The sequence below is a fragment of the Ambystoma mexicanum genome, chromosome 3p, assembly GCF_040938575.1.
Source record: "Ambystoma mexicanum isolate Mex_15411 chromosome 3p, UKY_AmexF1_1, whole genome shotgun sequence".
Taxonomy (NCBI): domain Eukaryota; kingdom Metazoa; phylum Chordata; class Amphibia; order Caudata; family Ambystomatidae; genus Ambystoma; species Ambystoma mexicanum.
Window position 1 is genome coordinate 1,218,748,738 of NC_090925.1, and position 19,704 is coordinate 1,218,768,441.

Consider the following 19,704-nt stretch of genomic DNA (forward strand, 5'->3'; position numbering starts at 1 on the left):
ATGACGTGTTAAGCACTGTCATGACCTGAAACAGCATAACAGTACATAAGAAGTTGAAGTAGTAGGAAAGCCTGCTTGCTCTGTGCGAGGGTCAGTCTCAAATGTAGTGAGCAGATTGACCATCCCCAGGGAACGCCTTCAATATAGCTTTCAACCTTCAGCTCATCGATTGCTGCTGTGCAGGTAAATGGTGAACATGGACCTGCAAATATGATCCTTAGCTGGGCCTGGAGGATAGCTAAGGAGTGACGCCTTTGTCTTGGAAGCAAGGATACACAGAGCAACACAGGTTTGAATCTCCCGGTCCCGAGCTTAGAGACTGGTCTCCAGTATTAAGTGTGTTATACAAAATGACATTAATTCATTACCTACTCAAAGGAAAGGCACATGCTACATACATTACTGCATTCTACACTGACAATTTTAGATGCACACATTTTTATCTTTTATTCACAGGGTTGACATAATGAGACAGCAGAATACGAAACAATATCAGTGAAAAAATATTCACAATACTATAAAAGCTTCTGTGAGGATAGTTTTTAATTTAATCCTGTTCTGGCAGAGATGCCGAGGTGCCCCTTTGCAGGTACATTCATGCTTGCAGTACACCTCTTTGCACAAAATAATTGTTCCATTAACAACTCTAAACTGCTGAACCTCCTCCTTTGAACATTAAAACAAATGGCCGACATGCATGCCCACGCTATGCCAGGTGCCGCACAACACTCAAAGTACACACCTTAAATTACTTTATATAATATGGGCCACAATGTTTTTTTCCAGGAAAAATTAAGACCCATTTGATCTAGTAAGACAGTCAAGAAGAACCCCCTGCCCAAACTGACAAAAGCACCAAAAAACAAATAAGTTCTGCAATGGTCGCTCTACAAACATGGCAGAACCAGATCTAAACTTAGAATCCTGCTGCATCTATATTTTAAAGTAAGATTTCCAGTCTCACTGCGCCAACACAATAAATGAGGAGACACTGCTTAAATTGCAGATTTATTACTTGATCCGGTGTACAGTCTGACACGTGTTTCGAGCAATGCTAGCTCTTCCTGAGGCTAGTACATAAGATATAAAATATATTATGTGCAAATTGTTGGCAATTGAAAAATTTTAAAGTAAAAGAAAAGAAATTTAAGGAAAAACAATATATTGAAAAATAAAATTTCATTATGACACAAATTAAATGTGTACAAAATTGCATGATCAATTGATGAGAATGGGGCAGGCAGTATAACAAACCAAAGTTGAAAAAAGAGTTTCCAATTGATTAGTAAAAATTCATCAAGTTTAAGCGTTTCAAGAAACACATTAGCAATTATTCAATGAACAAAAACATGAACAATTAATCAGTGGGTACAAGTAATCATGAATATATAGATAAAACAAATTATGAAGAAAAGAATTGTAAATCCCGGAGTGCAGATAAATTTGCAGGTGCAAAAAGGTCTGTGATGCAAATAATGTTGTAACATGGTGGAAAGGCAGAATAGTCATGGGGAGAGAGGGAGGAGAAAAGCAAAGCGGTAACGCAATCAGCCCTCCAGTTGAGGTAGTCATTGTTCCTAAATTAGGTGCACACAATGTCAATATAACTGGATTATGGTAAGGTACCTTATGGCGGAGAAAATTCAGATGCGATCGTTTCAGGTAAGTTGTGATAATGCTGTAGGAACACATTTATCTGATTAATACACTGGCATATAGAAACTAGTATTTAACAGTGGCAAGTTTACGTGACTGTACCTACAATGTAAGTTAAATAGGTGAAATAAATTGTTCAAAGGGCAAACATGTACCTTAATTAGTAGACTTCTCAGTTGCGCCAAAAAAATATGTGGTGTCCGTACTGAATGCGTTAGGAAGCATTATGGCATGGTTTCAAACGAGCGGGTGCACATTAGGTGAAAGCCCGGCGTTGCGGCATGAAAAAAAAAGGAAAGAAAAAGATCAAAATAACTAATTAGGGACGTGTTTAATGTCTTTCCACGTTACTGTCCCCGGAAGATCTGAGTTAAGGATCCACTGTCAGTTGACAGTGCTCCAAGAGACCATGGTAAAAGGTCTTACATCGGTGGTCCACTGAAACGACACGGCTGGGTCTCACGCGAATGCCAGTCTGTGTGTTTGTTAATAAGGTCACGTGTGCTTGGTGTTTGAGCTGCTGTTTGCAACACTTGGTTTGCAAGACGGCCATCTTTGAAAGACTTTGACAGTCATTGGTTGCAATGAGCATAACACAAACAGGCATGGCTAAAGCTTGTCATGCAAAATTAATGTGCAGGTTCAATAATTAAACGATGAATAATTACCAATCATGGGGTAAATCGGGGATCCCAAATTTTTTAAATACCCAATTGGACTTAGGACACTACTCGATATATCTACTGTAATGGCGGCTTGTTACAAATGAAGACAAAAGTCATCCCCAATTGTTGTTAAACCATATAATGCATTTTTTTTAAACAGAAAAAGAAAAAGATTTTTTTGAAAAAGAACCTACCAAATTGTATAGGAAATTTGGTATTATATAATGCGTGTCATGTTTGACTATGGAAATATGCCGCAAAGTTTCTAAAGCCTCCCTCCCAAAAAGATTGTGTACCCCTGTGTAAGTAGATTGGTTAACAATTGAAAGGAGTGCATATACAATTAAATCACACTCAATGACAGGCAAAAATTAATTCTGGGATGTGGATAAAGTGAAAATTAGGTACTGGTCTTCATGAACTTCATAAATTAAAGAGCTTCATAGGTGACTCAAAGAAAGACAGCAAGTTCCTGGTCTGTGTTGAGGCCACAATACACAGTTCTGTATTGACGTATAAGCCTTGCTTCAAGTCTCTGAAGTATCAGTGTTAAGTTAACCCCTCTTGGGGGTAACTTCGCTTTTGTAAGTCCCACAAATCTGATATTTTCCTTCAAATCCAGTTGATGTGTCTGCCAATGATTGGCAAGCGGGAATTTGGCATTCTGACTGGATATAGTAGACAATTTTCTCTAATTCGAGTTTTTAGAGGTCTGATAGTGCTGCTGATGTATTTCTTGTTGCAGACACAGATGCTACAATATACAGTAAATTTGGTGTTGCAATTGATAAAGGTATCAATATGGTGAATATGTCCTGGGTTAAACAGTACATTATTAGTTTCCAATGCGTAAGGACACATTGAACAATTACTGCATTTGTGAAAACCTTCAAGTTGGTCTTGTTGAGCCATGTGGATGGACGTCCATGTTGACGCATAAAGGACGGGATCAGTATGTTTTTAAGGGTGGTTCCTTTGCTGAAGGTAAAATTAGGGAAGGGATCAATCCATTTGGTGATGTCCACATCCAGATGTAATAAGTGCCAATGTCTTTTCATGATATTGTAAAGTGACTGTCTTTATTGTATCTAGTTATGAGTCGAATCTTGTTAGGTCCTTGCTTGATGGCTCCAGTTTTGGGTAGAAGTAATGCACCTCTCTCGTACTTGCTGACCTGTGTAATGGTATCTCCAACTTGTTTTGCGTTGTAACCCCTTTGTGTGAATCTCGTCTGGATAAGTTGAGACTCTATTGCAAAATCTGAAAGCGATGTACAATTTCGTCAGGCTCTGATGAGTTCCCCCTTGGGAATGTTGGAAATAACATGTTTTGTATGGCAACTGTTTGCATGCAAAACCGCATTAACTGAAGTACTTTGGCTAAATGTTTTAGTAATTAACCCATCATTAGTGTTCACGATGGTGAGGTCAAGAAAGTCAATGGTACTAGTGCTGGAAGAACAGGTGAATTGGATGGGTTAGAGTTAAGGGCATTGACAAAGAGAAGAAGTTGTTCCTTGTTACCTGACCATAGCATGAAAACAGTCTATATATCTTTTCCAAAGATATATAAATGGTTTATATGGATGTTTAGTGAATACATATTGCTCTTCAAAGTAGTGCATAAAAATGTTGGCTAGTGCTGCCGCAAAGCTCGCACCCATTGCTATACCGATCAGTTGTTTGTAATAAGTCTCATTGAAAAGGAAAACATTATTTTGAAGGGTGAATAGCAGAAGTTGTTTGAGCATTTCAATGTGTATGTAAAATGAAGCCGAAGTTTGCCGGAAAATAAATCTACACTTTGGATTGCCATAGCATGTTTGATTGAGGTGTACAATGATTTAACATCTAAGGTAACCATCAATAGATTGGGTTTGAATGTTAGGTCTTTGAGGATTTGAAGAACATGCATCGTGTCTCTTATATATGCCGGTGTGGTCAGCATTGCAGGTAACAGGCATTTGTTAATATAGATGGAGACTGATTCCAAGACACCTCTCATTCCACTGACTATTGGTCTTCCTTCAGGTATGTCTGTGTATTCCTTATGGAGCTAAGGTAAAAAGTAAATCGTAGGTGTCGTGAGGCCATCTTTTGTTAGAAATTGCCTTTCTGTGTCAGATATGACACCTTTTTTGTGCCACTCAAAGATGATCTGATCGATTTCTCTTTGGATCTGATTGGTTGGATTTGAGAGCAGTTTTTGATAGCAACCCTCCTGGTTGAGATGGCAAAGTGCCATTGCAATTTAGTCAGTCTTATTCATCAAGACTACATTGCCAACTTTATCGGCTTCCTTAATTATGAGATCTTGGTTTTGTGCAAGGCCCTCGAGGGCCATTTGTTCCATTCGGCTAAGATTATGGTGACTCAACTGTTGGTCGGAAGAGTTTAGACTGATCAATTGTTCTATGAATGTCCTTAAGAGCTCGATAGAAAGTATTGATGTTATCTTGTGTGAATATCGTTGTGAACTTGGATTTAGTAGTGAGCTCTTTAATATGCAGATTTTGCTGTTCAATATCTAAGTCACTTAGCATATTGGAAAGGCTAGATTCCAATTGCGTATAATCATCTTCTAATGACATCAGAATATGCGCATTCAGCATGGTCTGTAGTGTAATTTCTGATGGTACCACTGGTATTTCTTTAGGTTTGTGTGTCTTGATCTGTGTAGACTTTTTATTTAAGTTTGAATTTTCGAACAAATTTGAAGATGTCGATTTGGATGTCCACAAAATTATTAAGACCGGATGGTACGAAAGATAGACCTTTGTTAAGAACAGAGTGCTCAGCAGGCGAGAGTTGATGGTTGCTTAAATTACAAACAAGATTTAACGGTTCTGGTTGTTCAACTGTTGGTAGTTGGCTCTGGTGAATCTTCTTGGTGCTGGTGGGGCGTTTACGCCGGTGGTGTTTGCCGCCCCTGGTGCCCCTTGTTGTATGTTTGGGGTTGTCGTATTTGTAGCGACTGGTGTTTGAAAGCGTACTGTTATTTTGGTGTTGGCAAGAAGAGCTTGCCGGTTCCCTTTTTTGTAACGCTTGATTTGTTCTAGAAAAAGCAGTTGAAGGATGCGGGGTAGTAGCATCTTCAGTTACGTCTCCGTAGTCAGGATGTGGTAGTTCTTCTTGGCCACTTTCTGTAGTAGCGGGGGTTTGTACTTCAGATTCACTATCAGGGTCAGAGCAAGCTGCAGATGACGCTATGCTGCCAGATCTGGATCGTGAAACTTGATCATATTTTGGTTGGTAAGTGTATACTCTGTTGTCACGATAATCTGTCGTCTCTGGAAAATTTCTGTGATTTGCCTAACTTTACTTCATCTTGGTGTTTTCTCAGAATATTGTATGGCGTTTGAAAGTTCTTGTCAATTGTGGCACTTGGTGCCTCAAAGAGGTTAATTTCTTCTTTTAATTTATCGATCTCAATGATAATCAAAGCATGTTCACGTGTTGCATGTTCAATTAAAAGCTTCATCATGTTATTGGAACTGGTCTTGAGGTTGGTTTCCCATTCAGAAATGAGATCAATGTCTTGAGAATCCTCAAAATGTCGTAGAATGACTATTCTGAAACCTCGTAGAATTTAGTTTTCTCTGAGATAACGGCTTAATGTAGTCTTTTCCCAAAAATTTATTAATTTCCTTAATACTAAGTCTTTCAAACTTCACAAAAAGGGAGCGCAAATCTGTTGTTTCTTTAGTGATTCTTTTAAAGGGATTAAGTGTAGAGCCACGTTGGGCAAAGAGTGCCTTAATGTCATCTCGTGTAAGTAAGTATTCTGCTTGTTCAGCCATGTTGAATGCAGCTGCACATTCCAGAGCTTTATAATGGCAAAAACTGATGAGCAAAAGGAAGCCAATTTGGAACACTGCGCTCGCTAGCTAGATTAGGCGGTAGGGAGGCTGCAGGTGACCAGAGTGTGTGAGTGCTTTGCCCCAGCACTTCACGGTAAAGATACGTTCAAGTAAGATTTCCAGTCTCACTGGGCCAACACAATGATTTTACCTTCAGCAAAGGAACCACCCTTAAAAACATACTGAGCCCGTCCTTTATGCGTCAACATAGACGTCCATCCACATGGCTCAACCAAGACCAACTTAAAGGTTTTCACAAATGCAGTAATTGCTCACTGTGTCCTTACGCATTGGAAACTAATAATGTACTGTTTAACCCAGAACATATTCACCATATTGATACCTTTATCAATTGCAACACCAAATTTACTGTACATTTTATCATCTGTGTATGCAACAAGAAATACATCGGCAGCACTATCAGACCTCTCAAAACTCGAATTAGAGAACATTTGCCTACTATATCTAGTCAGGATGCTAAATTCACAATTGCCAATCATTGGCAGAAACATCATCAACGGGATTTGAAGCAAAATATCAGATTTGTGGGACTTGCAAAAGCGAAGTTACCCCCAACACTGATACTGGGGAGACTTGAAGCAAGGCTTATATGTCAATACAGAACTGTGTATTGTGGCCTCAACACAGACCATGAACTTGCTGTCCTTCTTGGAGTCACCTATGAAGCTCTTTAATTTATGAAATTCATGAAGACCAGTACCTAAATTTCACTTTATCCACATCCCAGAATTAATTTTTGCCTGTCATTGAGTGTGATTTAATTGTATATGCACTCCTTTCAATTGTTAACCAATCTACTTAAACAGGGTGACACAATCTTTTTGGGAGGGAAGGCTTTAGAAACTTTGCGGCATATTTCCATAGTCAAACATGACACGTATTATATAATACCAAATTTCCTACACAATTTGCTCGGTTCTTTTTTTAAAAAACGTTCTTTTTCGGCTTAAAAAAATGCATTATATGGTTTAATCGGGCGTGTACATTAGAATAATATTATTGCATAATGACATCACGATCCCAACAATTGGGGATGGCTTGTCTTCATTTGTAATAAGCCGCCATTACAGTAAACATATCGAGTAGTGTCCTAAACCCAATTGGGTATTTTAAAAATTTGGAATTCTTGATTTACCCCCCGATTGGTAATTATTCACTGTCTAAATATTGAACTTGCACATTCATTGTGCATGACAAGCTTTTGCCATGCCGGTTTGTGTTATGCTCATTGCAACCAATGACTGTCAAAGTCTTTCAAAGATGGCCGTCTTGCAAACCAAGTGTTGCAGACTGCCGCTCAAACACCAAGCACATGTGACCTTATTAACAAACACACAGACCAGCGTTCGCGTGAGAACCAGCCGTGTTGTTTCAGTGGACCACCGAGGTAAGACCTTTTACCATGGTCCCTTAGACCACTGTCAACCCACAGTGGATCCTTAACTCAGATCTTCCGGGGACAGTAACGTGGAAAGACATTCAACGCGTCCCTAATCAGTAATTTTGATCTTTTTCTTTCCTTTTTTTTCATGCTGCAATGCCGGGCTTTCACCTAATGTGCACCCGCTCGTTTGAAACCATACCATAATGCTTCCTAACGCATTCAGTACGGACACCACATATTTTTTTGGCCCAACTGCAAAGTCTACTAATTAAGGTACAGGTTTGCCCTTTGAACAATATATTTCACCTACTTAACTTACATTGTAGGTACAGTCACGTAAACTCACCACTGTTAAATAATAGCCAGTGTATTAATAAGATAAATGTGTTCCTACAGCATTATCACAACTTACCTGAAACGATCGCATCAGAATTTTCTCCGCCATAAGGTACCTTACCGTAACCCAGTTATATTAACATTGTATGCACCTAATTTAGATACAATGACTACTTCAACTGGAGGACTAATGATTGTTTTACCGCTTTGCTTTTCTTCTCCCTCTCTCCCCCTTGACTATTCTGCCTTTCCACCACGTTACAACATTATTTGCATCACTGACCTTTTTGCACCTGCAAATGTATCTGCACTCCGGTATTTACAATTCTTTTCTTCATAATTTGTTTTATCTATATATTCATGATTACTTGTACCCACTGATTAATTTTTCATGTTTTTGCTCATTGCATAATTGCTAATGTGTTTCTTGAAACGCTTAACCTTGATGAATTTTTACTAATCAATTGGAAACTCTTTTCTCAACTTTGGTTTGTTATACAGCCCACCCCATTCTCTCATCAATTGATCATGCAGTTTTGTACACATTTAATTTTTGTGTCATAATGAAATTTTGTTTTGCAATATATTGTTTTTCCTTACATTTCTTTTCTTTTACTTTAAAATGTTTCAATTGGCAACAATTCGCACATAATATATTTTATATCTTATGTACTAGCCGCAGTGGAAGAGCTAGGATTGCTCGAAACACGTGTCAGGCTGCATACCGGTTCACACAATAAATCTGCAATTTAAGCAGTGTCTCCTCATTTATTGTGTTGGTGCAGTGAGACTGGAAATCTTACTTTAACTTATCTTTACCGTGAAGTACTGGGGCAAAGCACTCACACACACTGGTCACCGCCTAATCTAGCTAGTGAGCGCAGAGTTCCAAATTGGCTTCCTTTGGCTCAGCATCTATATTTTAGCCATAGGGGCTTACAAGAACTCTGGGGTAGCCTTATATAAAGTACTGCGTCACACAAAGCGTAGATTTGCCCTTGCTATAACAGTATAAGGTCTGTCAACTGACATGCCCACAGCACGCTCAGCTACCTGGTCAAATTGATGACCACCTAAAAAGCAAATTTTGGATACAGAAATCTGAAATCACAGCCACATACTCCAACTCAAAAGGCGGAGAGATCAACTGGGCCAAACCCATATTCAGATCCCAATGCACCTGAATGTACGGTGCTGGCAGACAAAAGAACAGGAGCCTTCTTAAGCACTGAACCACAATGAGGATCTAGAAGAAAAGTTCCCTGTTAGGGTTTGCACATTAAGATGGACAACACAGCCAGGTCACTCCTCTCTGTAGAGACTTGCAGACCTCCTTTCACCAGCAACAGTGCAAAATCTAGCACCCTAGCTACTGAGAGTAAGAAACTATCTTCTGTTGTTCGCACCATCTGCAAACGTGTAGCTATCCAACAGGCCTAATGTTTGCCACATGGCAGCCACCATAATTTTCAGATCCTCTTGAGATAGATAATACCCCTGAAATGTTAGGCATTCAGAAGCCAAATATGACTATTTAGGCTGCCCAGGTCCCGAAAGAGGTTACCAGACTCCTGCATCAGGTCAGGAAATTCCAGGCTCATCCAGCACACTCCACAGCTAAGGTTGTGCATGTTCACATACCAGACCCTCCCAAGTCATTTGGAGGGCACAGAAAATCACTGTCCCCCTGCACAACCTGTACTTTCTCAGGACCGTTTGCAGCAGCGGGTTGGGGAAACACATCAATGTAAATGCTGAAAGAATCAAAAGGGCATTGCTCCAAGCTCCTCCTGGGAAACGCAATGAAACAGAACTGAAGACATGTTTGGTTCACAGGTATCGCGAAGAAGTCCACCTCTGACCACAGCAGCTCTTGACTCCAGAGTTGGTGGTTGTGCCCCTGCTAATATGTCAACAAACATAACCTCTCGCAGCAATGACAGGCGACTATTTACCTAACTGGTGGTTCCTTGATCGAGTGATCGGTCTTCTTCATCAAGTGCATATGTCTGGACGGTTTGTGCGAGAATTGTTTGCGCTGAACTGACCGTAATGAATAAGTCTGTATTAGGGAATTGTTCACATATTTAAGCATGCAATCAAAAAAAGCATAAACCATTGTAAAATGTGCAGTTGGGCAGCGAAATACAGTAAATGATACCCATGCAGCATCAGATCTTTCCCTCTAACGCGGGAAGGATCCGATGCTGCAGGGTCCCTTTTACCTTTTTTCCAGTTTTTTTGGTCCCCTACTTCCAATGTTGAGGAAGCGGGGGACACCCTTGGAAACCCGCAAGGCCAAAAATACCAAACATGGGGAGCAGGGGACACCCCCCTTCCACATGTTGTGTATTTCTTTATAATCGATCCAATGGTACTGGCTGTAATTCAGTCAAATGTACCATTCAATCGATTATATACGATCAAATCGGCTAATACCGCTTGCACAAACTGGTAGTTCTCCTGGAAAGAGACCTTTAACTACACCTTTTCACCTTAGAACCCGCAGAAGAGCTACTGCTAGTGTTCTTCCACCAAGGAGTGCTCCGAGTGCACTCATTCCCATTCTGAAAAGCCCCTACAAACCTTTAGTGGCAAGTTAGTCTTCCTCTGTTACATGAGGAACCTGCTCACCCTTGAACGCCGGGCCTTTGAGGCCAGACCCAGCAAACCTCACAGCTTGTGCTGTCATGACGAGACACGGCACTTCCATTGGAGGGTGTGAGGACACCCTCAATACACCCAGATTATGTGTTGTGCCTCCAGGTGCCATGTGAGCATAATTCAAAATGTTCAGAGGTCCCAAACTGCTGATTGCACTTTTCAAATATAAAGAATCTCCAGTATAGCCATTATTTCAATTTCATAGAGACAAGGTTATGCTTCACACCAGTGTTTCCGAGCCAAGGTGGTTGCACAATTCCACAACATGGAAATACATCTTCCAGACAACTGTGATGAACCTGAAAGAATCCTTCATACTCTTGAGATTGCAAAGTGCTAGAATTATATCTTGATTGATCTGGACAGTTGTTTCTCCATCTGACATTTTGCCACATATACAGGTACAGCTCCTGCCAAGCAGCCTCAAAAAGCTTTAATTACTATATGGATAGTCTTCTGCATCCTTAGGTACCAGGAAGGTTTAAGTTACTTACCTGTAACTATTGTTGTCCAGTATGGGTCTGGCATGGATTCACATGCTCATGAATATTCCCTGTCGTCAAACTGGGAATCTTCAGTAAAAGAAAAAACAGTTTCACATTCACTTAAAAACTGTATTTCTCCTCTAAACCAATCACTGTCCTTTGGGTCATACTGCCCCCATCTATTGACAGTCCTCTCCCGAAGCCCTTCCTTAGGCAAGCATCTTCAGATTTGGTAAGCACGTAAAGTGGCAGTACGACCAAGAATGCCGCAGAGGGATCAGAGGGAGGGTTTGCATGTGAATCCATGCCAGACCCATGCTGGACAATAGTTGCAGGTAAGTAACAAACTGTCCCAAGCATGGAGTCTGGCATGGATTCACATGCTCATGAATAACATACATAGCAGTACAACATTACACAACCACGGGAGGTGGCAAGGCCCAACAGAATCAATTACTCTCACCTCCGGAACAGGCTCACCTGAAGCTAACAGGTTGAGTAGCACTGCTTGGCCGACTCTTGACCCCCTCCCTGGAATCCCGGTCGACGCAGTAGAATTTCGTGAAGGTGTGAGTGGACCTCCAAGTAGCAGCCCTGCAGATGTCCAGCAAGAGCACACCAAACAGGAACGCCATAATCGCAGCAATCGATCGGATGGAGTGGGCTCTCGGATGGCCGGGCAGCGCTCGTTTCGCCAACCCATGACAGTGCATGATGCAGCCGGAGAAGCCTTGGGCAAGGCCTTGCCCATGGTTCACAGGACCAAAGTTCACAAACAGTTGTGAAGTTTTCTGAAAACTCTTGGTGCGGGTCTCGTAGAACTTCAGGGCACGAGCAAACGTATAGCAAGTGCAAGGCCCTTTCAGCGGGTGATTAAAGCTTCAGGAAAAAAAAAACAGGATACACCAAAGGCTTGTTGAGGTGGAATTCTGATAGAACCTTTGCCATGAAAGAGGGGTGCGTCTAGAGCACCACCCTCGATTTGTTGAAAGTCAGACATTGTTGCTTGCAGGACAGGGCTTGGATCTCACCTACCCGCCTGGTAGAGGTGATGGCCACAAGGAAAGCTTTTCCACGAGAGGAACTTGAGAGGGGCCTGATGCATAGACTCGAAGCGCCCCCTCCTATGAGCCTCATCAGAACCACGCCGAGTTGCAAATCCGGGGCAGGAGCCTTCATCGGCAGGAAAAAAAGAAAAAGTCCTTTGTGGATCTTCTTGACGAATCAATGAGACCAAAGTGAAGATCTTTCTGGAGACCAGGTATAGCGGGAGATAGCCGATGTACCAGTCCAGCCTTGGCCAAGGATAGCAAGTATAGAAGTACCTACAGGGCTGTGACCCTCACAGGGGTAATCTTTTGAGACTGGCACCATGTAGTGAAACGCTTCCACTTGTGACTGTAGCACTTCAAAGTCGATGACACTGTGGCCTTGGCAAGGACCTCCCTGCAGTCTGCAGCCAACGCATATCCTCCAAACTCTAGGGCTGCAGGAGCCAAGCCCTCAGGTTCAGCGATCCTGGGTCGTGATTAAGGATTGCACCTCACTCTCCGGTGACAATATCCAGAACCACCTGCAGCTTGACAGGCTGAGAAGGTCCGGATACCAAATTTGCTTTGGCCATGCCGGGGTGATGAGTATCATCATGCATGTACACAGAGTGTGTTGATGACTAGTAGCATGAGAGGTAACGCATACAGGAACAGCCCTTCCCACGGGAAGGAGAACGTGTCCACCAGGCTCCTCGGCTGGTGGAACCTGCTGGCAAACTTCTGGCACTGGAGTTTGCCGGCGTTGCAAACAGATCTATCCGAGGCCTGCCCCACTAGACGAACAGGCGGTCCACCTATTCCTGACAAAGCTCCCCCTCGTGGCAGGAGCGCAGTTCCCTGCTGAGGGAGTCTGCAATGGTGTTCTTGATTCCCCCCAGGTGGAGAGGGAGGAGGAACAGCCCCTGTCCAACGGCCCAGCGCCACAAGTCCTGCGCTTCCTTGGAGAGCGGCAGGGATCAAGTGCCCCCTGCTTCCCAATGTAAAAAATGGTGGCAGTGTTGTTGTGCATGAACATCCTCACAACCTTGCCTTTCAGAGACAGGAGTAACAACTTGAGGGCCCAGAACACTGCCCGCAGATCCAGGATGTTGATGTGAAGATCCTTCTCCTCCGGCAACCACATGCCTCTGGTGTGCAGTTGTCCACTGTGCGCTCCCCATCCCTCTAGGGAGACATCTGTGGTGACAGTTTCCTGGTATGGTGGGCTCTGAAATCCCGTGCCTTGGGCGATGTTGGAGCAAACTCCCCACCATACTATTGCTCAACGGAACTCGTTGAGATATCTTGTCCGTGAAGCTGTCGGACACCTGCACCCATCAGGCGTTCAGGAATTCCTGAAGGGGTTGCATTTGCAACCTGCAGAGCCGGACGAGGTAGATGCAGGACATCATGCCCAGTAATGCCTTGATGGCCTGCATCATGGCCATCTTAGTCGACAACAGCCGCTGCACCTCCTCCAGAATGGCTGCTATCCTCTCCTCTGAGGGTGACGCCAGGCAAGACACCGGTTTGAGTCTGGCGCCTAGGAACAGCACGTTCTGTGATGGCATTAAGCATGACTTTGGATAGTTGATGGAGAATCCCAGATCCGTTAGTAGAAGGACAGACGCCTCCTTGTCCTTCGGACCAGCTACCGCAAGCGGGTGTGAATTAGCCAATCGTCCAGGTATGGGTATACGTGCAACTGGTAGTGCTGTTCCTGCATCACTAAATGAAGAAACCTTTGATATTTCTTGTGAATGGGTACATGGAAGTAGACGTCCTCCAGGTCCAATGACGTCAACAAGTCTCCTCTTTCAAGTTGGTCGAGCACGTGTTGCAACGTGACCATCCTGAATATTTTGGGATTTGAGGTATTTGTTCAGATGTCAGAACTAGGATGGGCCTCCAGCCCCCGGTCTTCTTTCTAACCAGAAAGTATCTGGAATAGACTCTGGAGCCCCGGAGTCGCTGGGGAACTAGCTCTATCGCCCATTTTCGCAGCATGGCCGTATCTCTTCCAGGAGATGCAGGGGATGTGCTGCTCCGAACAGGGAACCAGAGGGATCCGAGGACACCTGCGCTGAAACTCCACGGTGTGTCCTTGAGCGAGAGCATCCAGCACCCATCTGTCGGTGGTGATCTTTCTCCACTCGCTGACGAATATAGTCAGCCAGCCTCCCACCGGGGTGCACGAGTGTGGGCTCGACGCCACGGCTGGTTCAGGACTGCTTCGGTGCTGCTGTCCTCTGCTACCGTAGGCCTGGGAACGGCTTCTCTAGACTTCCTGAGTTGTGGATCTGGAAGGCTGATGGTACGATGTGGAAAAGCCTTTTGAAGACATGCTCGACTTTCCCCTGGAGGAGCGAAAAGAATAGCGGTGCTGCTGGAGGGTTCCCAGGGAACAGGCTGCCTCTATATCCACTTTGATGGACTGGAGGGACTCAACGACTTTCCCAAATAGGTTCTCTCCAAAGGGCATGTCCAGCACCTTCGCTTGGACCTCCTGGCGAAAATCCATGGCCTTCATTCCGCCTTGGTGATGAAGGCAGACAGTGTTGCCCATTTGCCAGATCCCTGTGTCGGCGACGTCCAATGCCACTGTGCTGGTGTGAAAAGACGCTACCTCCCCTTCCTGGAAGAGAGCAATTGCCTCCATCTTATCATCAGGGCCGGACTACAGAGTAGGCCCCAGCTTCTACCACAACTCCCTGTCGTACCTGGCTGGGATCGGCAGTGCGTTGGCCGCCTGGATAGTGGACGCCACGGTGTAAATCGCCTTCTTTCACATGGCGTCAAATCGTCTTTCCCTCGCTGTCTGGAGGGACCGAAGATGACGAGGACAGGTTGGCCGACCGTTTCCTCACGGCCGCCGATACCACTGAATCCAGTGATTGCTGTGACCTCAGGCACTTGGGTGCGGAGTCCGGTACCCAATATTTCTTCTCCAGCCTATCCTGTCTGGCTGTAGCTGTGCAAGGGTTCTTCATGAGGGCCAAACCCTCTTCCTAAACGTCTTTCAGAAGGGACACCGCCATGATTGTCTTCCTCTTGACCTTGCGCCTATGGTACAAGAAGTCCCTTTTCTTGGTTTCATCGGGCACAAGCTGCAATAGATTGGAGGCTCCGGAGATCATGGAGTCGAACTATGTTACCTCATCCGGTGGAGAGGCTTTATGTGGAGCATCCAAATGTGGAGATATGCCGTCCGCTGCACCGATATCCTCATCGTTGTCCATGGTCGTTGTGGCCGTATCTATCCCCGTACTAGTGTCTGCTGGGTGAGAAGGGACCCGAAGTGGTGGCAGTGGTTGAAACGGGGCATCCGATGACGCTTCCTTTTCTTTGACGGAGGCCAATCGGTTACCTGGGGTACCCGTCTCAGAGCAGAAGGCATCCTCATCTGGATCTCTGACACCAAGGTGTGCGCAGGGTTGACAGAATATCCAAGGAAATGTCCCTCGGCTGAGAAGGCGGAATAGGAAAACTAGGCACTGCGTCGTCATCCTCCTCTTCAACATCCTTCTGGACCATGTGCCTTCGTCCAGGAAGACTTTGTCCGTGTGACTTCAGCCAGGAAGACTCCCGTCTTCGTCATCAGTGGACGAGACTGGGAGGGCTGTTTTGGGATGCCTTCATCTGCCCCTTTTCCCCCCGTGCGGGTCTTGAACCGGGCCTGAGCCGGTTTCCCCCCATTCTGGTGTGCCAGCAGACTTTGCCAAAGTCACTAGCGGTGTCGTGCCTTGGGGGTAGGGACACTTGAGACGCGGGGGCTACCTTCGCAGGTACAGCGCCCTTAGCTGTTGTGGTAGCAGTCGCCAACTGTCACAGACTAGTTCTTAGCCTGTGCCGATTGGGCCAGTTTGGGTTGTTTGGCCTTCTCCATACGCGGCTTCTCTGATTTCTCACAAAGTTTAGCCGGGGTACATGACTTTCTTTTCGAGCAGGAGCTCGATTGCTGTCTGGTAATGGAGGCCAACGGTGATGTCGATCGCATCCTATCCACCTTGGGACCAGATTCCGTGGCAAACCCAGTGGACTGACTTGCGGTTCTTGGCCTTATCTTGGGCCCCCACGGATGAGGCACCCTCAAAGGACTTAGAAGACCGCTCCTCGGTCCGGCCGGTCCTGGGTGAGGCATGACCCTGCTTGAAGCAGGGGTCAGATGCCTTGGCATTGAGCCACACCGCCAGTCTACTGTGCCTGTCCCTCGTTGTCTTCTTGGAGAACCTGAGGCAAATTTCGCACTCCACCTCCTTGTGGTCCGGGTGCAGGCAGTAGAGGCATTGCAGGTGCTTGTCTTCCATAAACATGTTTCGTAGCCCGCATTTGGTGCAGGGCCTGAAGAGGGGCCTTCCCTCCTTCTCTGTCATGGTCGGAGGGTGCGAAGTAGTCTCAATGGCCTTCTAGAAGCTTCGACGATCTTCGCCCTTGAGGGGTGCTGAAATTCACAGACAACGGATCCCCGCTATCGGCAGATGAAGAAAAGACCACACAAGCTCCTTTGAAACTAAAATAGAACTTTTTCCTATTGAATATCATCAAAAACATACAAATGGCTCGGAAAGCAAACTCAAGGTCTCCCAACACTGAAGCGTGTGGTAAAAACCTGAAGATGGCTGCCAGGAGGGTCTTAGGGAGAGGACTGTCATTGGATGGGGGCAGTATGACCCAGAGGACAGTGATTGGTTTAGAGGAGAAATACAGTTTTTAAGTGAAAGTGAATTTTTTTTCTTTTACTGAGCATTCCTAGCCCGACGACTGGGAATATTCATGAGCATATGAATCCATGCCAGACCCCATGCTGGAGAATTCAGATAATCACTCCCCTGCAAAGGGAATAGATGATCACCTTGTTACCGGTAAAACAACTTCTGAAGACTTGCAACAGCATGTCCCACTGGAGGATATCTGCAAGACTGTGACCTGGTCTACTCCATATACCATCTGCAAATTTAACTTTATTTACTCTAGTTCTAAAGCAGAAGCAGACTTCGGTCAGTGTGTTCTGTTGAACATCTGTGGCACAGTCTACAATTCAGGGACTAGATGCCATCATCTTCCTTGTTCGATAGTCTCCCTCAAAAAAGGAGGAAAGGGGGCAGGACATGAGAGTAAGTTAAAGTTACTCACCAAAGAGACTACTGTACTTCAAAAGTCCATTGTTCCCTTTCCAAGGAACCTCCACCTTCATCTCAACAGATGAATTTCAATGCTGTTTTCTATTCTCCATTTTATTTTTATAGCACCTTTATCCAAAGTGCTTTACAGAGAACCTTTGCTGCAATGGGGACTAGTTACTGGGAGTCTGTAGTGGGTATGGGGGGAGGTCCCGGCGCAAGTGTGTTGCCCATGTATTTGGCCCTGTACCTTTTCTAAATTAAAGCAGAAGTTCCTGTCTCTGTAGAAACATCATCCGCCAAGTATGGCGGAAAGGTGATGGGACATAGGCGTAAGTAGGATTTGGAACTGTGGCACATTATAAGGAAACCTACCAAAGAAACAATTGAAATTAAAAGGAAAACTGGGGCCGAGCACAAGGCTGGAACTAGTTATACCAATATAGAGAACCCATCTGGCACTGCTGTGTAGTAGGTGTTTGGGCAGAGGGAGGGGGAGAGGAAGGATAGTTTGTACAAAAAACTACTCTGCTGTAAACACAATGCCAGCTTGTTCTTTCATTCACCGACTACATTAAACAAGCCTGCTCATTCTTACACACCTATTTGATATCACAACTGCAAATAAAGAGCTGAGGTGGATACTTTGCCATACTGTACGTAATAAGTCGTTCAAGTCTATTCAGTGACCACGTAATTGCTCTAGTAAATGAACACCATAGGGAGGAAAAAAAAACAGAAAAAAACACAAAAAGTGATTTAGCACTGTTGATATTTTTATTGAATATTTAGGTAAATATTTCACATTAATACAGGCTACATAAAGTAGAGCCACTGTACCATATTACATTTTCTCAACCTTGTTTAAGCCTGTAATCAAGTTGACATGGTTTAACCAACCCAAAGTTGAAAACCAAATACCCTAGGTTACTGCTGCATGTCATAAAATGTCAGTACTGTCTAGCCATAAACACGCCCAACAGTCAAGTCAAAAATAGATTGAACTCATTTGGAAATTGAATTTTACGTACAGACAAATAAATGTTCTATACATTTGGAAATCAAATGTCCATTTAAACAGCCTGTTGTGAATGGTCCAGTCACATGAGAGAAATAAAAAAAAAGAAAAAAAAGAAACTCTCTCCAGGGATTTAACCAGATAATGTATTTCCATAAAGTTGAATGCTGGCTCTCCAAGTGTTTAATTGACATATTTTAGGTGCATATTGCCAATATGAGGTGTCCATGTTCCAGCCCATACCTATGGATAAAAACAGGTCATAATAGTTATGTAAATGAACTATCATTTACAAATTGACAACTTCAATTGAAAAGACTGCTCAAAGGAGATCTGCAATTTGCATGCTTTTTAATCATGGGTACTATTAATCCATTACCAGATGAATTAAAGATTATGCTGCATAATGGGAAATATTACTCACCTGTAGATAGTATTTGTCGTCAGTGCAGCAAGTTATCGTCCATGCTCAACTCCGAGAACTTTGCAATAAAGGAATTGCAAACTATTCCTTGCAGGACTAAGCAAACATATGCATACTGTGACAATGTCCCCTGTCGGGTGGGCGGAGGGGGGGGGAAAGGGGTTGTGTGTGCGTCTGTCTGCCCGCCCACCCGGGGGTCCCAGCACCCGTTAAGTGGGGCCTGGCAGTGGCATTTGGGAGGTCACTTGATCTCTGCCACAACAGTGGGGGTCCAGGAAGAGAGACCGCTACATTAGAATCTACCCTGCTACTGTACTGTGCCTTTAAGAAAACCCAACTGACAAATTAGGGAATTCAGAGTCCTGGCGATCGCAGGCCCATGATGCTCATCATTATTCAGGCACACTTAGAATCTAAGCTTATTGAAAAAGTACAGAGTGGAACAGCGTGGGATTTATGCAGGTTCGGTCCGGTTCAGACAGAAATGTGTGCGCGCACACAGGACACTTGTGCAGGAGTAGTGAACCCAAAATGGCCAATTCACCTGTTGCAGGCATTGAACATCATAGGGGCACAGGCAAAACACATTTGTGAATATGCAGACTAAGTGGCTCTACCAATTCCAAGGCAGGGGGGAACAATGTGCACAGTGACCGCACATTAAGGGGTAGCTTGCCTGATGGGGAAGGAGGCTATAACAAATGACATCGGAGTAGAGCAGAGATGGGGGGTGGCGGCTAGAGTAGTGAGCAGTGGAGGGTCCGAGATGAAGGAGGAGGTACAGAAAGAGATGAACGCAGAGAAAGAAGTGCAGAGTGAGTTGTAGGTGGAGATGGTGCAGAAAGAGGCACAGCGAAAAGAAGAGTGCAGGACAAACGGGAGGGGGGGATGGTAGGGAGAATTCTCATTAATGGCTCATTTCCCTCACCTAGTGAGTACCCCAGCAGCTTTGCTGGACTTCTGGAGTTTATTTGTTTCCACTTGGTAAGAGTGTGAGCTTTGCCATGTGTATGTCCTCTGTTTTTGTGATTGTAGACTCTG

General features: G+C 44.3%; 1 protein-coding gene across 3 annotated transcripts in view; it reads right to left on the reverse strand.

Moving 5' to 3' along the window:
* Nucleotides 1-17,976: 17,976 nt before the first annotated feature.
* The window catches only part of ANKHD1 (ankyrin repeat and KH domain containing 1), a 1,723,611-nt gene continuing 1,721,883 nt past the window's right edge, over nt 17,977-19,704 (reverse strand). For all 3 annotated transcript variants that reach the window (XM_069652665.1, XM_069652666.1, XM_069652664.1), the window contains one exon: nt 17,977-18,482. In XM_069652665.1, the coding sequence (XP_069508766.1) occupies nt 18,423-18,482 (60 nt within the window). In that variant the 3' untranslated portion in view covers nt 17,977-18,422. The remainder of the gene's footprint in view (nt 18,483-19,704) is intronic.